The 18,551-nt window shown below is 35.7% G+C and overlaps 1 protein-coding gene across 5 annotated transcripts; it reads left to right on the forward strand.

Moving 5' to 3' along the window:
- The first annotated feature begins 1,758 nt into the window (after positions 1 to 1,758).
- On the forward strand, positions 1,759 to 8,674 carry LOC127126789 (uncharacterized protein At2g33490). Of its 5 annotated transcripts, none has more exons than XM_051055787.1 (11): positions 1,759 to 2,130; positions 2,659 to 2,731; positions 4,108 to 4,182; positions 4,292 to 4,353; positions 4,449 to 4,517; positions 5,392 to 5,420; positions 5,500 to 5,707; positions 5,813 to 6,046; positions 6,351 to 6,407; positions 6,732 to 7,650; positions 8,132 to 8,674. In XM_051055787.1, exons 1-11 carry the CDS (start codon positions 2,017 to 2,019, stop codon positions 8,140 to 8,142), a joined length of 1,851 nt encoding a protein of 616 aa, XP_050911744.1. In that variant the 5' UTR covers positions 1,759 to 2,016; the 3' UTR covers positions 8,143 to 8,674. The 5 variants fall into 5 exon arrangements, with proteins under 5 accessions (XP_050911744.1, XP_050911742.1, XP_050911743.1 ...); XM_051055785.1 differs by having other exon boundaries at positions 1,760 to 2,130; positions 8,123 to 8,674; XM_051055786.1 differs by having other exon boundaries at positions 1,761 to 2,130; positions 6,354 to 6,407; positions 8,123 to 8,674.
- Positions 8,675 to 18,551: the final 9,877 nt, after the last annotated feature.

Consider the following 18,551-nt stretch of genomic DNA (forward strand, 5'->3'; position numbering starts at 1 on the left):
CATACACATATAACTCATAATATATTTAATTAAAAGCATGTCACACACTAAATAATTAAATAAAAATACGAATAATTTGATTAAATAGATTAATAAAATTTCGGGGTGTATACTTCACACGACGAACAATCTTGAGGCGAAACACATTGTATGTTCTCTTATATTCTAAGGAGTTTCTCTGTTAAGAGATGCACATTCCGATGTTGCACCAAGTTGTAGGCGCTGGTGAGCAATTCAATCCCTTGTATGCCTAGATTGACTTGGAGTTCTTAGAGGTTATATAGCATCCATGGTCCATGGACTTGCAATTCTGGTTGCGGGTGATTAGAAGTTTGACCTTTAAGTAACTATTGGAGAGGTTGGAAGATCAGGAAGATCTAGAACGAGCTCTGGCCAATAGACGGAGGAATAAGAGCTTGAAGAGTTGAAATAAAGGGAGAAATCGTGAGGAGCATATCATCTCATCTTGCTGTAGGAGGCAAAGCTTCTCTAATGGAACCATGAGCACCAATAGTCACTTTAACAACGACATTGTCGTCACACTAGGCGGTGATTCGAGTAGACTTATATGTCACCATAGTCAATACATAGTTGATCGAAGATTATAATAGAAGAAATATCAATCGGTTTGATGCAACAATTAAAAGACAGTGGATTTCCGTAGGAATCAAAAGAAGGGAGAAAATGTTTCTGGTACGATGACAAGAATCTCTAGTGCCATCGAGCAGAATGAACCTACAAGGTTAACACTCCAACGTCCAAGTTAGTGAGGTAATAATAAAGTAACTTGCAAAAATATGAATGAGATAATACCCGTTATGGCGCGTGACAGAGTTTATACACGATAAATAATTAAAACCGTCTCCACTTGATTTGGTGTGCATCGCAGTGAGTTGTCCGATCGGATTCGACGATGGCTATTTCCCCGATAACTTAGATTAGGCGTCAAACTCTCTAACGAGGTTCTATCTATTCGATGGTTTTACGATACTTCATTATAGACCCTTATAATTGAATCTCCTCTAAACCGATCTAAAATAAATATAAATATTTGTTATTTTATATATATATATTTATATATATATATATATATATATATATATATATTAATTCCTCTTACTATTTTATTAATAATAAAAGCAGTCAAATTTTTAAAAAAAATTAGAAAAACTAGAGTTGAATGAGAAATGATTTTGCAAATAAAAACTCAAAGACTAAAACATAAAATAATAAAAACAAGGAGAGATTATAATAAAAGCAGTCAAACATCTAAAAATAATCAGAAAAACTAGTGTTGAATGAAAACTGATTTTGCAAATAAAAAACCAAAGAACAAAACATAAAATAATAAAAACAAGGAGAGAAAACGATAACGCCATTCATTATATACTGTCATTTCTTTTTTGACCAAAATACTACCATATATATTTTTTTGGTCAAGTAATACTACCATATTTATATCATACACAAATGAATAACATAAAATGTATATTAAGTTTTTATTTTGACTGGAATATAATACCTATAAAAAATTTCATAGAAAACATATAATATAAAATAGTAGTCCAATAGTATTACAACAAGTTGAGTATAGTTTTGGTCAAAGTAAAAGTGAAGTGAATAGAAATTAAACCTAAAAGTAGAATAAATAGTCCTTTTAATTTTTAAGTGTAAAGATATTAGTAGTATAAAATACTTTCTCTCAAAACAATTAAAAATCAAAATCAATATTTTTTCATGGAAGTGGCACACGTGTGGTGAGGCGTGTTTAAGCGTGTGGGTTCTGTTGTGGGCTTAGGGGCATGACGTTAGAGTGATTCTCATTTCATTTCCCATCGCATCGTTGTTTCTCTTTCTCTTCTCTGATCTACCTCACTTCCCTTTCTTTGACCCAAACCCCATCCACCACCTCCAACGTCATCGTCAATACTGTGAATTTCACTTCCAAACTCTCTTTCTTCCTCGCCGTTTTGTTCCCTCTCACTGTCGTTTTGTATCTCTACCTAGGTTTCCAAAATGAAGTCCTCGCTTAACAAGTTGAAGAGAATTGCACTTCACAAAAGCGTTTCGAAGGAGAAGAAGGAGTTTCAACCTTCCGTTAAGTTCGACGAGCTTGCTCTCGCTGCTAAGGTCCTTCCGTTACTCTCTCTCTTAAACCTGTTGATGTTACTATTTGTGACTGAATCATCGATTTAGCTTAATTTTTTTGCTTTATGTTTATGATTGAGATTAGTGTTCTAATTTGAGGATTTGATTTTCGTTACTGTTTCGTTATTATGTGTGTTTTGATCTAGAATTCCTCAAATCATGCTTCGTCGCATAAACTTTATGCTTTAATTATTTATTTAATTTTGTTTGATTTATGTGCTGTGTGGAATTAATGATCGAAATGGGAGGGTTTTTGTTCTAGAGTTGAATGCGTAGAGTAATTTGTTTGGGATGGGGAATTGGTGCTCTAAGTGCTGGTTTTGTACTTTGTTATGCTTTCGTGCTCAATTAATGATCTAATTGTTGTAGTTAGAGGGTTACAATGTGGAAATTTGAGTGTTGTGATGTGAAATTGGTGAGAAATGTATATGATAAATCTTGTGCTTTTGTTCTATCTGGTTTATGAATTTTATTTGCATTATGTTATGGGTTCTGTTTTCCGTTTTGCAGTACATGCAAGAGATGAGAGATTGCTATGATAGCCTTCTTGCTGCTGCAGCTGCAACTGAAAACAGTGCTTATGGTAAGATTCCATCTTTGACTTTCTGTTGATTGATCATCTTGCTCCCTTTTTCCTCACATATGACCTTGTTAATATTTAGGAACTGGATCTTCATTTTCTCTTTCTTTTTTTCTTTCTCATGTATGTTTCCAAATTTCTAAGTCACAGATTGGAGATTTGGTTGTTTTCACGTTCTGCGGGTGTTCCAAACAGATGTCCATATGGTAGCGACAATTTTTTTTACTACACATTGGTTTGGAATGTGTGCACATTTGATTCAAAATATGTACGCCATTAGATGTGCACTGTATATAATGTCTACAACTATTTATATTTCCAATTACTATAGTCCATGACCTGCACAGCCATCTGTGCTATTGATGCAGATGCACTATATATAATGTCTTCTACAGTTTAATATACATATATCCGTTTCCAATTTCCATAGTCCATGACCAGACATGGTTTTCTGCATTACTGCCAAAGGTCCAGCATTTCCTTACATATTTGTCAAACAGTCCATGATGCTTAACTTGTAATTTGTACTCCTGCTGCTGTGGGCATGCTTTGTATTCTTATTGAAATTGTATGTTGCGACTTCCTTTGAAATGTAGTTGGATAGTAGAATAAATGCATTTGAAAATATCAATATCAATATCCCTAGTCTATGCGGTATCCTTTTTCCCATTGTCACCTATTATGTTTACTTATCCCTTAGACAAATATTTACAGCTTGTTTAGTGAGGAATGGTAACAACAAATCTTGATTATTAGTTCATTCTATTGTCATGTTTATGCATATGATAGTTTAGTCAAAATTGCAAGTTTTTGTCTGATTGCACGATCCTATGATTTATGGTTGCCTCTGTGAGTGGGATTGCAGACAAAATCACAACTTTGTGGGATCGAGTGACACTGCTAATCATGCTTGTGAGATTGTGGATTGTGGACTTTGTGTGTCTTGAAGACGAGGATTTTTGGGACCTAGTTGGGATAAACTTTAGCGTTCCCATTATGCCCATTTTCCAAATTTTGGGCACTCCTCCATGCCTTTCAACCTCTCTGCAGCCTGTTAGAACTCCCTCTTTCTTTCTTTCAAGATCTATGACCTCTTTAGTCACGCCTCTGCCTCCTCCCTTCACTTCTCACTTTAATTGAGAGCTTCTGTAATATTGAAGTGCAGAATCTAATTTCACCTTATATGGGAAGCTGTTGTTTAAAATACTGGAAATTATTGTTAAATAATTTTTAGTATTTATTTTTTAGAAGTGCTTGAAAAGTTTATCTGAACTGGCTCTTAATGTAGTTAATAGTATTTTTCTTTGCTTTTATTCCCGATCAGTTATTGCCTTGAGAATAAAAGTCTTAACATATCTTTATTGTGATACATGTTCCAGAATTTTCGGAGTCCTTGCAAGAGATGGGTACTTGTCTATTGGAGAAAACTGCCTTAAATAATGATGAAGAGAGTGGTGAGTGGGTAAATGTTTCATCACTTCCATATCTAAATTACCTAGCTTTTATGCTAGTTGATTCAAATCATGTTTAGTTGTTGCTACAGTTGCTATGAACTGTATGCAGGTAAAGTTTTGGGGATGCTTGGAAATGTGCAGCTTGAGCTTCAAAAACTTGTTGATAGCTATGTAAGTTTTGTTGGATGCAACCTTTTGATTTTCTTCTTGAAGTGCAGTTCATTTACAAAAGCTTTCATGATGACTCTATCCCTTCTGTTCGCCAGCGTTCTCATGTAGCATTGACAATAACCAGACCATCGGAGTCTCTTCTTAATGAACTAAGAACTGTTGAGGTGTGTTTATGTCCTTTTCTTTTTATCCGATTTGTTTATTTAAAGCACACCCAATGCTTAATGCATATATGTATTTAAAGTATACTGAAATAAATTAATTATGGTATTCAATCATTAAAGAACAACATATATTCAGTTAACATAAGATAATGTATCAGGACTCATTGTAATGCATGTAATTTATAATGCCTCAGGGGGGAAATGTTAATTGAGACTGGTCCTTTTACACTATCAGTATGTTATATTGTTGGTGACATATTCTGGTTGTGGGAAATTGATTGTTGGTGACATATTTGTTGTCTCCATATCTAAGGCAGATCTAAATATTGAACTACTTACCCAACAAATGGGGGGAAATGCCTCAGGGGGGAAATGTTAATAGAGACTGGTCCTTTTACACTATCAGTATGTTACAGTGGCACTTAAACTCTTACAAGATGTTAAGTTAAGCATATCCTCGAAGGCAGATCTTAATATTGAACTACTAACCCAACAAATGAAGAACCTTTGATATCTGTAATTTTAAACCTTGGTTTTCCAAACATAAAAAAGTTGTCTTTACAAGATGTTGAGTAGAGCATACTCAGGAAGATAGATCTAAACATTGAACTATTTACCCAACAAATAAACAACCTTTGATATTCTCTAATCTTAAGCTTGGTTTTGCAAACATAATAAAGTTCTGATTACAAAGCTCAAGTTTGAGACATGAAAAACTATGTCCTCTATGATGCTTTTTGGAACTATATATATTGCCTTCCCTAGGACAGTGGTAAATAAATTTGGCAGTGTATTGAGTTTGCTGCTTCATAATGCTGGGTTTTCAAGAGTTGATTCTTGATTACATCTCATTTTCTTTCTATTCTTCATGCAGGACATGAAGCGTCAGTGTGATGAAAAAAGGTATACTTATAAAAGCGTTATTAGTTTTCTGTGCCTCATCCTCTGTGAATATTTCCTGAATCTGCTCTATTGCGTGCAGAGATGTTTATGAATACATGATTGCCCAACAGAAAGAGAAAGGAAAGTCAAAAAGTGGTAAGGGTGAAACTATCACTGTACAGCATTTGCAAGCTGCTCATGATGAGTACGAAGAGGAAGCTACACTCTGTGCTTTTCGGTTAAAATCCCTGAAACAAGGCCAGTCACGAAGTCTCCTAACACAAGCTGCTCGTCATCACGCTGCTCAGGTTTTGTTAAACTTTCTATCTTTCTCATTCAAATTTTTGAGATCCTTTCTCAGCCTAGTCTTGATGTATCTCTTTTCATCTCTTTTTTTGTCCCTTTAATTATAGTTGAACTTCTTTCGGAAGGGACTTAAATCACTGGAGGCTGTTGAGCCACATGTTATGATGGTTGCCGAACTGCAGCACATTGATTACCAATTCAGTGGCCTTGAAGATGATGATGGTAAGGGTAGTTTTGAAGATGATGGGAATGAGTATGCATATGAGGCTACTGAAGGCGGTGAGTTGAGTTTTAACTACAGATCAAACAAGGATGTCCCCACATCGCCAAACTCAGCAGAGGTAGAAATTCGATATTACTCGTAATTGTATGATTTTTAACGCCTAGGTGCATATTAAATCTGTTTAATGCTTATTGCTTACCTTTTTGCTAGGAATATCACAGAAGCATTTCACTGTGGTTATTTTAGACCCGTTTACAGCTATAGATGCTATTTTACTCCCAACACAAAAACATACTGTCATTTTTTCTTTCTTCAGAATCTGAGTTATTGATTTACCAACACAAAAAACTTACTATCACTTTTTCTTTCTTCAAAATCTGAGTTATTGTTTCACCTTCATATGATCACTGTTTATGTATTAGCAGGTGGAAGAATCAGGCCGATCAAATGTTCGAGCTTCAACCACAGAAACCGTAGAGGTATTCTTTACAAGTTTTGATTATCCAATTTGAAACTCCCATTTAAATCTTAAATAAGTGCTAAACTAAAATTAAGATAAATAAGCTCCTCAATTCGCTTAGACCCACAACATTTCTAAGCAAAATCTCTATATTTAGGACAGGTACTGAGAGAATGATTTGACACCTAATTTTTGGATATTGGTCTAGCATTATGACATTGACTATGACTATGTAGTTCACTTCTTATTGTTGTCTCGGTCTAGCTGGTCATCAACTGAAAAAGTTTTTCTAGTTTGACTTGGGTCATCCTCTAATACTTTTTATTAAATTTCCTTCTTGCAGACAAGTTTAGACAAGTACAACCATGGAGATTTTAAACTCTCGAATAGAGATCCACCAAGAGTCAGCAGTTATTCAGCTCCAATATTTGCGGAAAAGAAATTTGACCCAGCTGAAAAAGTGAGACAACTGTTGTCATCATCTGCAGCTGTAGCAAAGCCTAATGCTTACGTACTTCCTACACCTGTTGAAATCAAAGAAACAAAAACCAGTTCTGTACCCCGCTTAAGTGCAAGTGGGTCTTCACATGATTTGTGGCATTCATCCCCTTTGGATGAAAAGAAGAATGTGAAAGATTTTGTTGATGGAAAATTATCAGAACCAGCTATGGCTAGAGCTCACTCTGTTCTGAAAGAAAGTAACAGTGATACTACATCTGCACAGTTACCTCGCCCGTCTATTGATAAAATAAAAAGGCATGCCTTTTCAGGTCCATTGACTAATCCATTGTCTGTAAAACCTGTCTCCGGGGGTTTCCCACGTTTGCCAACACCTCAGCCTTCCTCTCCAAAAGCATCTCCCGGCGCTTCTCCTCCCCCTGTTTCTTCACCTAGGATAAGTGAGCTACATGAGCTTCCCAGACCTCCTGGTAATCAAACTAGCAAGGCAACAAAATCTTCTAGAGTAGGTCACTCTGCTCCCTTAGGATTAAGGAATCCAGAACATCCTGTAGCTAATAAATATACTCCAGCTATATCAAGTTCAGCATCTCCACTTCCAACTCCTCCCATCATTGTCTCGCGGAGTTTTTCTATACCCTCTAGTAGTCAGAGAGCTGTGGTATTAAATGTTACTAATAAGTATTTGCACACTCACCAAATGCCAGAAAAGGTTGAAGAAGCTGCATCCCATCCACTAACACCTTTATCCCAGAGAGCATCAACTCTATCTGACCTTGCTTCTCACTCTAGTGAAATCAAAGGTAAAGTACTATTTATTTATTTATTTAAATATGTATAAATTCGGGACTACTTTTTAGAATTTAGCTACTTGTCTTCATATATATCAAGTGCCAGAATCAACATGTGAAGTAATGCTTTGTAGTAAGGATCCAAGTTGAATATCATGATTTTATTGCCACTCTCAGGAAATGTTTACTTTTGAATACCATGGTGCTGGATATTTTCAACTGTCTCCTCTTCTGTAAATCCATAAACTTGTGAACTGTTTTAAATTAGGTTGTAGCTGTCGACAATTTTTCATATAAATACGGTTACTTTATGATTGCTCCTTCATTTTTGAGAAATTTATGTAGTTGAGAAACAAGGTTTCCATAAGTGTTGCTTTGAGAATCATGTGATTTAGCCAGCATCAACATTTTTCATAGTCAGTCTCATCCTGTTATACTTTGTCATCTTCATGTTGGTGGGAAATGTGAGTATGAGGTTTTTCAGTGGATGCAGGTGGGAGCTAAATCTCATACACGATGCTGGGTTCATGCGAATGATTTTAAGTATTTTTGTTCTATGCTCGTCCAAGCTAAATCACTGGCATGGAAGTCTACGGTTTTGCCCAACAAAAGGTTCTGGGGATGGTATATGTAAATATGTGATGTATTGTTTAGTTTCTCATCTCAATTTGTATCTATTATTTTTACTATAATAACTAGGGTTGATGGGAACTAAACTCTACATGGTTATGTCTTTATGATGTGCTGTGTATATATTTCGGATGATTTTTTTTTCACATCCCCAAGTAGAACCAACTTAAATCTCTTCAATTTTGAGGATGAAAATAATTCTAGAAACAGATACCCCTCCCCCTCCCCCTCCCCCTCCCCCTCCCCCCTCTCCCCTCTCCCCTCTCGAATTCCTTGCTTCTCTATGATATCGAGAATTTTCACATTGATGAACTCATTAGCCCTTGATATGGGTACTAATGTATTTTTATTAGTGAAACGCCTATCAGTGAAAAGTTGTTTATGCTAACTCTATGCATTTCCCTTGTGTTTTGTTTCCCAGCTATTTGATGGATTTTCTTGCCTTTTTCTATCTGTACTGTTTGGCTGCGACATGTGCAGTGAGTTAGGTCTTGCTTCATTTATCTACTGACATTTAGCGTGAGAAATCAACATGAGTGATAAATGAGTCCTAATTTAAAAAAAGTGAATTCCACTACTAGGTTTCACCTATTTATTACTTGTGTCTATTGCCCACAAATTGATACCAAATGAAGGGTAGATGAATGGGGTAAGGTCATACTCCTCCACAAATGTATAGTTGAAGGGGGACACTTTCAAAGTTAGTTTAGGTCTATGACGTGATCAATGCATATATCTTTGCTAAGGGATGATCTTTATATTTATGTTTATGCTATATATGTCTAACCCTGTAGGTAAGGGTGAAAATTGGGAAATTGAATCCGCTGCAGTCCGGCAAAAAAGTCGCATTCATGCAATCAAAGCATTATAAACCATTGATTTTTGATCGCATGGTTTAGAAAAAATGGATCTATTTTTATATTATAATTTTAAAACTAACAGTTTTAAATCACAAGATCGGACGGTTATCAAAGCATGAATGCAGAGTTTTTAACTGCAGGGAATCACAATCCGAAAATTGGCCATATTCCAACTAACACAGGTTTATGGTATAGTCTGCAGTCATGCAATACTTTATTTAAAATTGACAAGTTTTCTATCCTACGTTAGGTTTAATTCGTGCCATACTTTGTTTAAAATTGACAAGGTTAAAGCTTTTTAGAAGGCTGTTTATTTAGCCAAAAAAGCAAGACTACAAGTCACTAATTTTGTTTAGACCTATCATTTGTATGTTTGTATTATCATTTGTTAACTTACAATTACATGACTTGTATACTTAACAAAAAATTTAGGTTCTATTAAATTTATTATATCAATATTGTCATTTTCTAGAGGAATTTGATATTGTCTTTATTTATGGGAAAACTGTTAAAACTATTATTAATAATAGAGATAATAACTAGAGTTTCATGAGCATATGCGATATTTGTACCCTCTCCGTCTTATATTATAAGTAAATTTTAGATCCGTTAGATAATTGACGTATATGATCTATATATAGATCAAATATATCAATTATTTAATAAATCTAAAAATGTGATTTTTTTTCCGAAGGGAGTATTACTGTAGTATGATAAAATAGGAGTTGAGATTATCTCTATTTAAAGGACATTTCTATTTGAGATAGTTCTACGAATATAATACTATTATATCTATTCTATTAATCTCTTTTTAATTGGAAATATCCATTAAATAAAGAGATCCTAATTCGATGTTTTTCAAAAATAATTATGTTTTTCAAAAATAATATCAAAATAACCACCATCTCAAAATATTTATTAATATAATCATTTTTCTAAAATAAATAAATAAGACACCATTTTCATTGGCGCATGCAATGATTATGTTAAACATAAGCGCCATTTATATTGACGCATGCATGTCAATTTTGCCACTAGGAGTGGCGCATGCATGTTCAATGCGCCACATGCAATGACCCATGCATAATCCACTCAATGGATGCGCCAATGCATGTGGCTACTGCTCATGTCATGCTCCTTTGCACGTCTATAAATACAACATCTTCCTCCCATAATTTTTCACACATCTTCTTACTATCACTTTCCATTTTTCTTTAATCTCCTTCCATTTTTTTAAAAAATATCTTCGTATATGTGTCCTTATATTCACAAGAGAAATAACAATTTAATTTTTTCAGTAATGCAGTCTCCGATGAATATCCGACTTTGGAATGTAGATACGTTCAAACATCTTAACAGGACCTTGAACCGTTGGTTAGATGGAGAAATTGCAGAGGATGAAAAGATCAGAAGAATTCAAAGGCTTGATAGCACATTCAATCAAAAATGGAGAAGTTATTTTCTGGGTGAATGTTAAAACTGACAGAGATGTTCACATGATGATGTAGACTTTTCACAAAATTATTTTGATGGTTGTAATCGCCTAGTTATGTTGTTTATTTGTTGTATTTGTTTGTGATGTTATTTAATTGTTGTAGTTGTTTGTGTTGTTGTTTAATTATTGTTTAATTGTTGTTTAAATTATTGTTTAATTGTTGTTTTCAAGTTATTGTAATTGAATCTTATGATATTTATGAAATGAATGTTGTTTTTAATATAAAGCAAAAGGGTTACAATTAAAATTATGTTGTTGTGTTTGGTCCAACACTAGGACAATTTGTACGATTATAACCGGGCTGACGACATTAACTACATAATCTCACCATTTTATTTGTTGTATCCATTTCAGTTCGAATACGGGTGCTGTTTGGGAGACCCTTTTTCTTTCTTCGCATTATTTCATTGTGCCAGAGTATGTCCCCTTGATATGCAGGCCAATAATCCTCTTTTGCTACCATCAAAAATTTAATTTTATAAACATTGCATATGTTTATGACTTTGTAAACGGAGGATAGTAAGTTGGAAGGATTTTGTCGCACTTTTGAGCATACCGCTATGACATGGGAGCAAGGCATACGAAAGGCTTGGAACTTTCTGCAGTCGCACCAACCTCTATCTAGTTCCACTCGATAGTGTCCCCTCGACATGCCTTCATTGTGATCCATTGACTTAGCAACACTGTACCAACCTTTAGTACAATCAAACACTATGACCACATGTGTGTTAGCTTTGGAAGCTTCCTCTTCAATGAATTTCATTGAAACATCACTAAACAAATGCCTAGATTGTAACATTGAACTCCATTTGGAATGTTTGATCTCAAACAACACCCCTAGCCTAAAATAGGTTGCTCGCGCTAAAGTGGTTATTGGTAGGTTTCAGATGTCTTTGAAGACAAACTTCATTGATTCCACGAGATTTATTGTCATGTGGTCCCATCGGTGACTGTTGTCATATGCCCTAGTCCACTTCTCCAACGGAATATTATCGATCCACCTTACTGCATCTATGTTTGACAATCTGATGTATTTGCGGTAGTGTTTGAATGAAGGTTCTGTTAATGCATACCATGTGTTGACAGCCTTCTTCCGCAATGTTTTGTCTTTGATCTTCTGCATGAAATTTTGAGCGATATGTCTAATGCAGTAGACATTCGTTGATAGAGGATCCTGTCAGTCGTTACCAATATTTTTATAGACACTCACAATTGATGGGTGTCTGTTTGAGATCAAACATAAGTTAGACTGAGGAGTAACGTGCAATCAGAGATTTTTTAGGAAAAAACTCCATCCCCTAACAATCCCCCCTTCAACTAGTGCAAAGGCGATTGGAAAAATGTTGTTGTTACCATCTTGTGCCACTTCCATGAGTAACGTTCCTTTATATTTCCCGTACAACCATTTTTATAATAGGTTTAGAGAAAGCAAAACCTTTGATGCACGGTTCATACACCCAAATGAGTCGGTGGAATATGTCATTGCCACTAACACAAGTCCCGTCTGGGGTATATGCCGACAACGTTTCCAAATTGAAAATAATCCATGGAGCATAATGCTTAAGTGCCACTAAGTATTTTGGAAGTTCTTTATATGACTCATCCCAATTGCCGAACACTTTTTCAACTGTCTTAGTCCTAGCTATCCATGCCTTCATGTATGATGGAGTATAATTGTATCGTATAACGATATGCGAGATTATTATACTCACCTTTAACAACGGATTATCGCTAATGACAAACAAAATTTCATCGCATATTAACTGAGAGCTAAGTTTGCGATGATCCTACATCGGGTTGGTGATTAAGCAAGTGTGAATTGGACCCATAAAACCTATCTCCCAAGAATCACTCCTCTTCCGGTAAGATGCTGACAACCGGAACATGCATAGCTAATTACGATAATAGATCTTATACCTAGTTGCATTAGTTCGATCAACCCTATAATCAATTGATAATTCCATGTGATACTTTTTAATGGCTTTGACACGGTTTTCTTTAGTGCGGAATTTGTCTCCTTATTTCAATGATCCTTGAATTTGCATATAAGGATTGTAAAATATATCTGAAGAAGGTTCATCTGCACCCAAATTCAAGCTTGTTATGTGTTGAGGTGGAAAATATACATGACTAACTGGTAATGGCTCTTGCTGGTGGTCAACAGTTTTATCATTCACCATTTCATCAACCAATATCTCGTCTTCTTCTTCTTCCTCGTCAACAACATCGACTTTAGCTTGTTCATCGTCATCAGTTCACAAAACACTTGTGATAGATCAATAAAGTGAGATAATTTATTTTATTATTTTAAAATATATAACTCAATATCATGAACCAAAATTGTTCATGACTGAGAAACATATTATGAACATCGTCATCATCTTGAATCTTCAGCTGATAAAACTTAACTTGGTTGTCTGCAAAAAACACCGGATTTTTAGATGATTTGTCTCACCTGACTACACTGCAATTTCTTTTCTATTCTTTGTTTCAGATGTGAAAAATTTGATCGTCTATTTATTGTAAACCGAATAACTTATGTGTTACAAAATCTAAAACCGGATAACTCAAATTCAAATATTTCACCATCGGTATGAGCATTAATCATGTATTGTGGTGATGAAGCCATTTTTGTAAGATGCAATGTAATTTTAGTGTACTGGTTACTGCGTCTTAGTCATATTAGCATGCAGTTAAATATAGATGAGGATGGATGTCCAAAAAGCAAGGTATGCGCCATAGGGTATATGACGCATGCTCCATTGTTTTAACTTAGGCACCATTTGTAGTGGCTTCTAGATTTGTATGCATGAGTCTATGGTTCAGACCATAAAGAATCTTGCATGCATGAGTCTATGGGTCAGACTACAATAAATCTCTGCCACGATTCCCTGCATGATTCCCTATTCTATGTCCAATGTATGTGCCCTCCCTAATGGCGCATGCTTTAAAAAGATAAGGCATGCACCATAACAAGACAACACATGCGCCCTTACAAGATTCCTTACAGGATTCCCTGCATGTTTCTATGCCCTAAAAGGACAACACATGCACCCTTCCCAATGACACATGCCCTAAAAATACAACATATGCGCCATCCCCAATGGTGTGTGCTCCAAAAATCACATGTAAAAAAAGCATCACGTGAATGCAACATAGACTCAACCTACACTCCCCAATGGCACCTTTCCCATATATAAATACTGATGTTTATCAATATTTCCATCACACACACTCAACCTACCTATTTTGTCTGCAACTTACACTTAACCAACCTACTTTGTCAGCAACATACACTCTGTTGGTGTAAGCCCTAGAGGCCAATACTTTTGGTACTTGTATCGAATTATTTATTAATAATAAAAGGCTTTTTCTTTATTATGTTTGTTTAATAAAGTCCCTAGAATAGCTAGTCCGTTTAATGTATCAAGTGTGACTTAATCATGAGATCCCATTAAATATAAGGAAACTATTCTTAAAGTATCCGTAGTCGAGCTTTGTTGTGAAGTGGGATAACATTAAAGTATTAAGACTATTCTGTATATAGACTGATGATCACATCTCATGGATCATGGATAAGGAGTTATCAAGTCTTAAACATAAGTATGAATATTGAGAGTAATATTTATACTAGATTGACCCGCTATGAGAATACTATATAGAATGTTATGTTAAGTGTCATAAGTTATTCTCATGGTGATAATGGTGTATACCACCCTTTGACCTGAAACCACTATGTACCGTAGATGTAGAGTCGAGTGCCTTATTGCTGATCAAACATTGTTTGTAACTGGATAACCATAAAGACAGTTAATGGGTACTCCACGAAGCATACCGAGGGACATGAGTGACCTAGATGAAATTTTCCCATCCTGCATAACAGGATAAATGTCTACGGGCCCAATATTGAATTGGACAAGGATGATACGGTCTATGCCTTGTGTTCAATATAGACATAAGGGAAAAAGGGTAATTATACACATAAGTATTATCACAAAAGGATTTGTCAGATCACATGACATTTTCGTGTCTTGGGTAGCAGTGATGTGTTGCTAGATACCGCTCACTATTTATTATGTTAAATACGTGATTTAATATAATTGACAATGCATGGAAAACCTACAGGGTCACACACAAAAGGAAGAATTGATGAGAGATAGAGTAACTAAGGAACACCGTAAGGTACGGTTCACTTAAGTGAATTGTAGAACATCGTAAGGTACAATGTACTTAAGTAGAATACAAAGTATGGTAAGGTACCACACGCTTAAGTGATTTTGGCATATTATAAGATATGAGCCACATACACTTAAGTGGACTTTTTAGCTTGCAGCCCACATAAGTGGTTCTATAAATAGAACCCTTGTACGGAAGCATTTGTGCAGTTGCAATTTCGTTTCTCTCTCTCTCTCTCTCTCTCTCTCTCTCTCTCTCTCTCTCTCACTCAAAGCCTTCATTCGTAGCAGCTAGCACTGAGATTGAAGGAATCCATTTGTGTGGATTGAGTAGAGGTGTTGTCACTATTCAACGTTCGTGATCGCTCCGTAGATCTGCACCAAAGGTTTCAATCGCCATAAGAGGTAACGATTCTATCACTGATCATGCCCATTCGTAAGGATCACTAAAGGAGATTTTTTTAAATTCCGTTGCATTTTGGATCACTCTTCTCCTTCAGTGGTATCAGAGCCACTTACGAAACCATGCATTTGATAGCTGTTTATTTTCTGTATTAATACGATTAAAAGACAGAATGAATCAAAGAATAAATGAGTAATTAAATTTGGCATCATGTGTGTATGATTAGGATGATTGATGTTGACTATGCTTTGGAATCCGACGTTAGTATGGTGAAGCAGCGATACATCGATCTTCCGTAGGTTACGCAATTAAGATCGATCAAGTCATATATATGATATAAGTAATCCTGATGCAAAATACGGTATATATATGATATACTGTTTCTGTTTCGTTCATTCAAACACTTAATGGTTGTTTTCCTTTGAGCGATCAATGGTCATTTGCTTCTTGATCCAACATTAGTATGGTGAAGCAATGATGTGTTGATCAATCATACTAAATTAACAATCGAGGTGTGTTTGACGGTCTGAAATTGGTGCATTAGGGTTCATGACGACACAAGGGTTGTGTTGTCAAAGAGTTATGCGATTAGGATTGTGACTGCGCAAGAGTTGTGCTTTAAAGTATCAAGTGTTGATGTGAAAAACAACGTCGATTTCAAATGAATTGTTCATTAAAATTTTGCGTCGGGGCGCTGCCTCTGTAACCCCACAGGGGGCGCTGCCCCCTTGACCCTCGTCCGCTGAACGGTCTGCGGAACTACCGCCCGCTGAACGGTCTGCGGAACTACCGCCCGCTGACCGGCAGCGGAACCCCCGGCTAACTCTGCGTAGTATGATCGATCACCGAAATTTAATTTGGTTTTAATTAATTAACAAAATTTAAATTAATAATAATAATGTGTTTATTATTATTGTCTTGTGGTGATCGGTTACGGCCTTAGTTTTTCTTTATTTTGTTTTGGGATTTTAAAATACGACTTATGTGTCGTGCCTCTCTTTTAATCTCTTAATGTAACTTCTTTTCTCATCTCACTCCCTCGTATGTAAAATGAGTTTCTTTTATGTAATGTAATGTTATGAAGAAAGAGAAGAATACAATATCAAAGGAGGACAACCTTGAAGATCTTGCTTGGAGAAGCTTAGATCGTTATTAGGTTAGCTTAGGTTCTCATTGGCTTGGGAGAACAATTGTGATAGGGGCCATAACTGTTTGATTATGTATGTTGATGCATGTGAGATACGATTTATATGATAAATAAGCCAGTGAGATCAGAATAATTGCAAATTCCCTCAAATTAAATATTAAGTTTATGCTTTCCAAGTTTTAACACTTATCAAGACTAGTATCAGATAATGTAGGTTTCGTCTACGCGAGGTGTATATTCTATATTAGTAAGGTGCGATGGGATAATTGTAATATCCAATTGTTAAAACAATGGGTCAAACTTAACTAAACAAATTATAATAAGATTATATATGTTTAGAAGCAAGAGTTCGAATGATCCATGTGATGAATTGGAATAAGGAGTTATTCACCCAACTAAAATATTCGAGAGTTGTATTAGATACAATTGGAAGGAGTTCCTACCTAAATAACCTAGTTTCGTGTAATCCGCCTACGCGGACTTAAAACAAAGTGAAATGTGGATCTCGACCTACTAGAAAATCTTCCAACGGGATTTTCCGAATCAAATGGTGAGGGTCATTTGTTTTGAGTAAAATAGTGGGAGCATATTTAATTAAAGGCCTAATTAAATATGTTATTGATACTTATATTTTCATTATTTTCATGTAGATTACCATGATAACAAACGCCTCTAACAACATTTTGCGACCGAAATCTGAGGATTATCCTCAAACATGATAGAAAGTTGTATGTCTTGGAGAAACCTGTTCCTGAAGAGGAACCTCCTAGTTCTGCACCTAAGATGGAAAAAGATGCTTATAATAAGCATGTCGATGATGCCAATGAAACTGCTTGCCTCATGCTAGCTACTATGAACTCAGAGTTGTAAAAGCAACATGAGAACATGGCAACATTCGATATGATCAAACACCTGAAGATGCTTTATCAAGAGCAAGCAAGGCATGAAAGGTTTGAAGTTTCAAAAGCCCTTTTCAAGGCAAGTTAGATGAGGGAGCCCCTATAGGTCCCCATGTGCTCAAGATGATTGAGTATGTGGAGAACCTTGAGAGGTTGGGTTTTCCCATCGGAAAGGAACTTGTGACTCATTTGATCTTGCAATCGTTGTCAGATAGATTCGGTCAATTTGTCTTTAATTTCAGTATGAATGATATGGACAAATCTCTTCCTGAACTGCTAGCCATGTTAAGAACTGTTGAGCAGAATCTGAAGTCAAAAGGGAAGTCCATTCTGATGATTGGAAATGGAAAGAGACAGAACAAAAGACCCACTAAGCAGGGTGATAAAGGGAAAGGCAAGGAAGTTGCCAAACCCAAACCCACTGTTCCTTCTTTGAAGCCTAGTGGAGGCATAGCAAAGGAAGACACCTGCTTCCATTGCGGTAAGACCGGACACTGGAAGAGAAACTACCCAAAGTACCTGGAAGATAAGAAGAATGGAGTAAAGAGTTCAACTTCAGGTATTTTTGTTATTGAAATTAATTTATCTACTTCTGCATCATGGGTATTAGATACTGGATGTGATTCTCATATTTGTACCAATGTGCAGGGGCTAAAAAGGAGTAGAGATTTGGAAAAAGGTGTAGTTGACCTACGAGTTGGCAATTGAGCAAAGGTTGCTGCTTTAGCCGTAGGAACTCATATATTGACTTTACCTAGTGGTTTAATAATTCAGTTAGAGAACTGTTATTATGTACCTGCAATTAGCAGGAATATTATTTCCGTTTCTTGTTTAGACAAGTTTGGTTTTTCATTTATAATAAAGAACAATTGTTGCTCCATTTATTTGAATGATATATTCTATGCTACTGCACAAATGAACAATGGACTATATATCCTTGAGCTTGAAATGCCTATTTATAACATTAATACTAAAAGGATGAAACCTAATGAGTTAAATCTAACTTACCTTTGGCATTGTCGATTAGGCCACATAAATGAGAAACACATTTCCAAACTCCATAAAGATGGACTCTTGGACTCTTTTGATTATGAATCATATGAGACATGCAGATCTTGTTTAATTGGAAAGATGACAAAGTCTCCATTCACAGGAAAAGGTGAAAGAGTTGATGATCTTTTGGCCCTCATACATACTGATGTATGTGGACCACTGAACATACCAGCCAGAAGAGGTTTTCAGTACTTCATCACATTTACTGATGATTTCAGTACATATGGTTATGTGTATTTAATGAAACACAA

Source organism: Lathyrus oleraceus, chromosome 3 (assembly GCF_024323335.1).
Source record: "Lathyrus oleraceus cultivar Zhongwan6 chromosome 3, CAAS_Psat_ZW6_1.0, whole genome shotgun sequence".
NCBI lineage: Eukaryota > Viridiplantae > Streptophyta > Magnoliopsida > Fabales > Fabaceae > Lathyrus > Lathyrus oleraceus.

Excerpts from the sequence above, each read along its gene's own strand:
- LOC127126789 (XM_051055785.1), top strand. The coding sequence starts at position 2,017 with ATGAAGTCCTCGCTTAACAAGTTGAAGAGAATTGCACTTCACAAAAGC. Across the intron at positions 5,708-5,812 it reads CTCGTCATCACGCTGCTCAG|TTGAACTTCTTTCGGAAGGG; the intron begins GTTTTGTTAAAC and ends CTTTAATTATAG. Across the intron at positions 6,408-6,731 it reads CAACCACAGAAACCGTAGAG|ACAAGTTTAGACAAGTACAA; the intron begins GTATTCTTTACA and ends TCCTTCTTGCAG.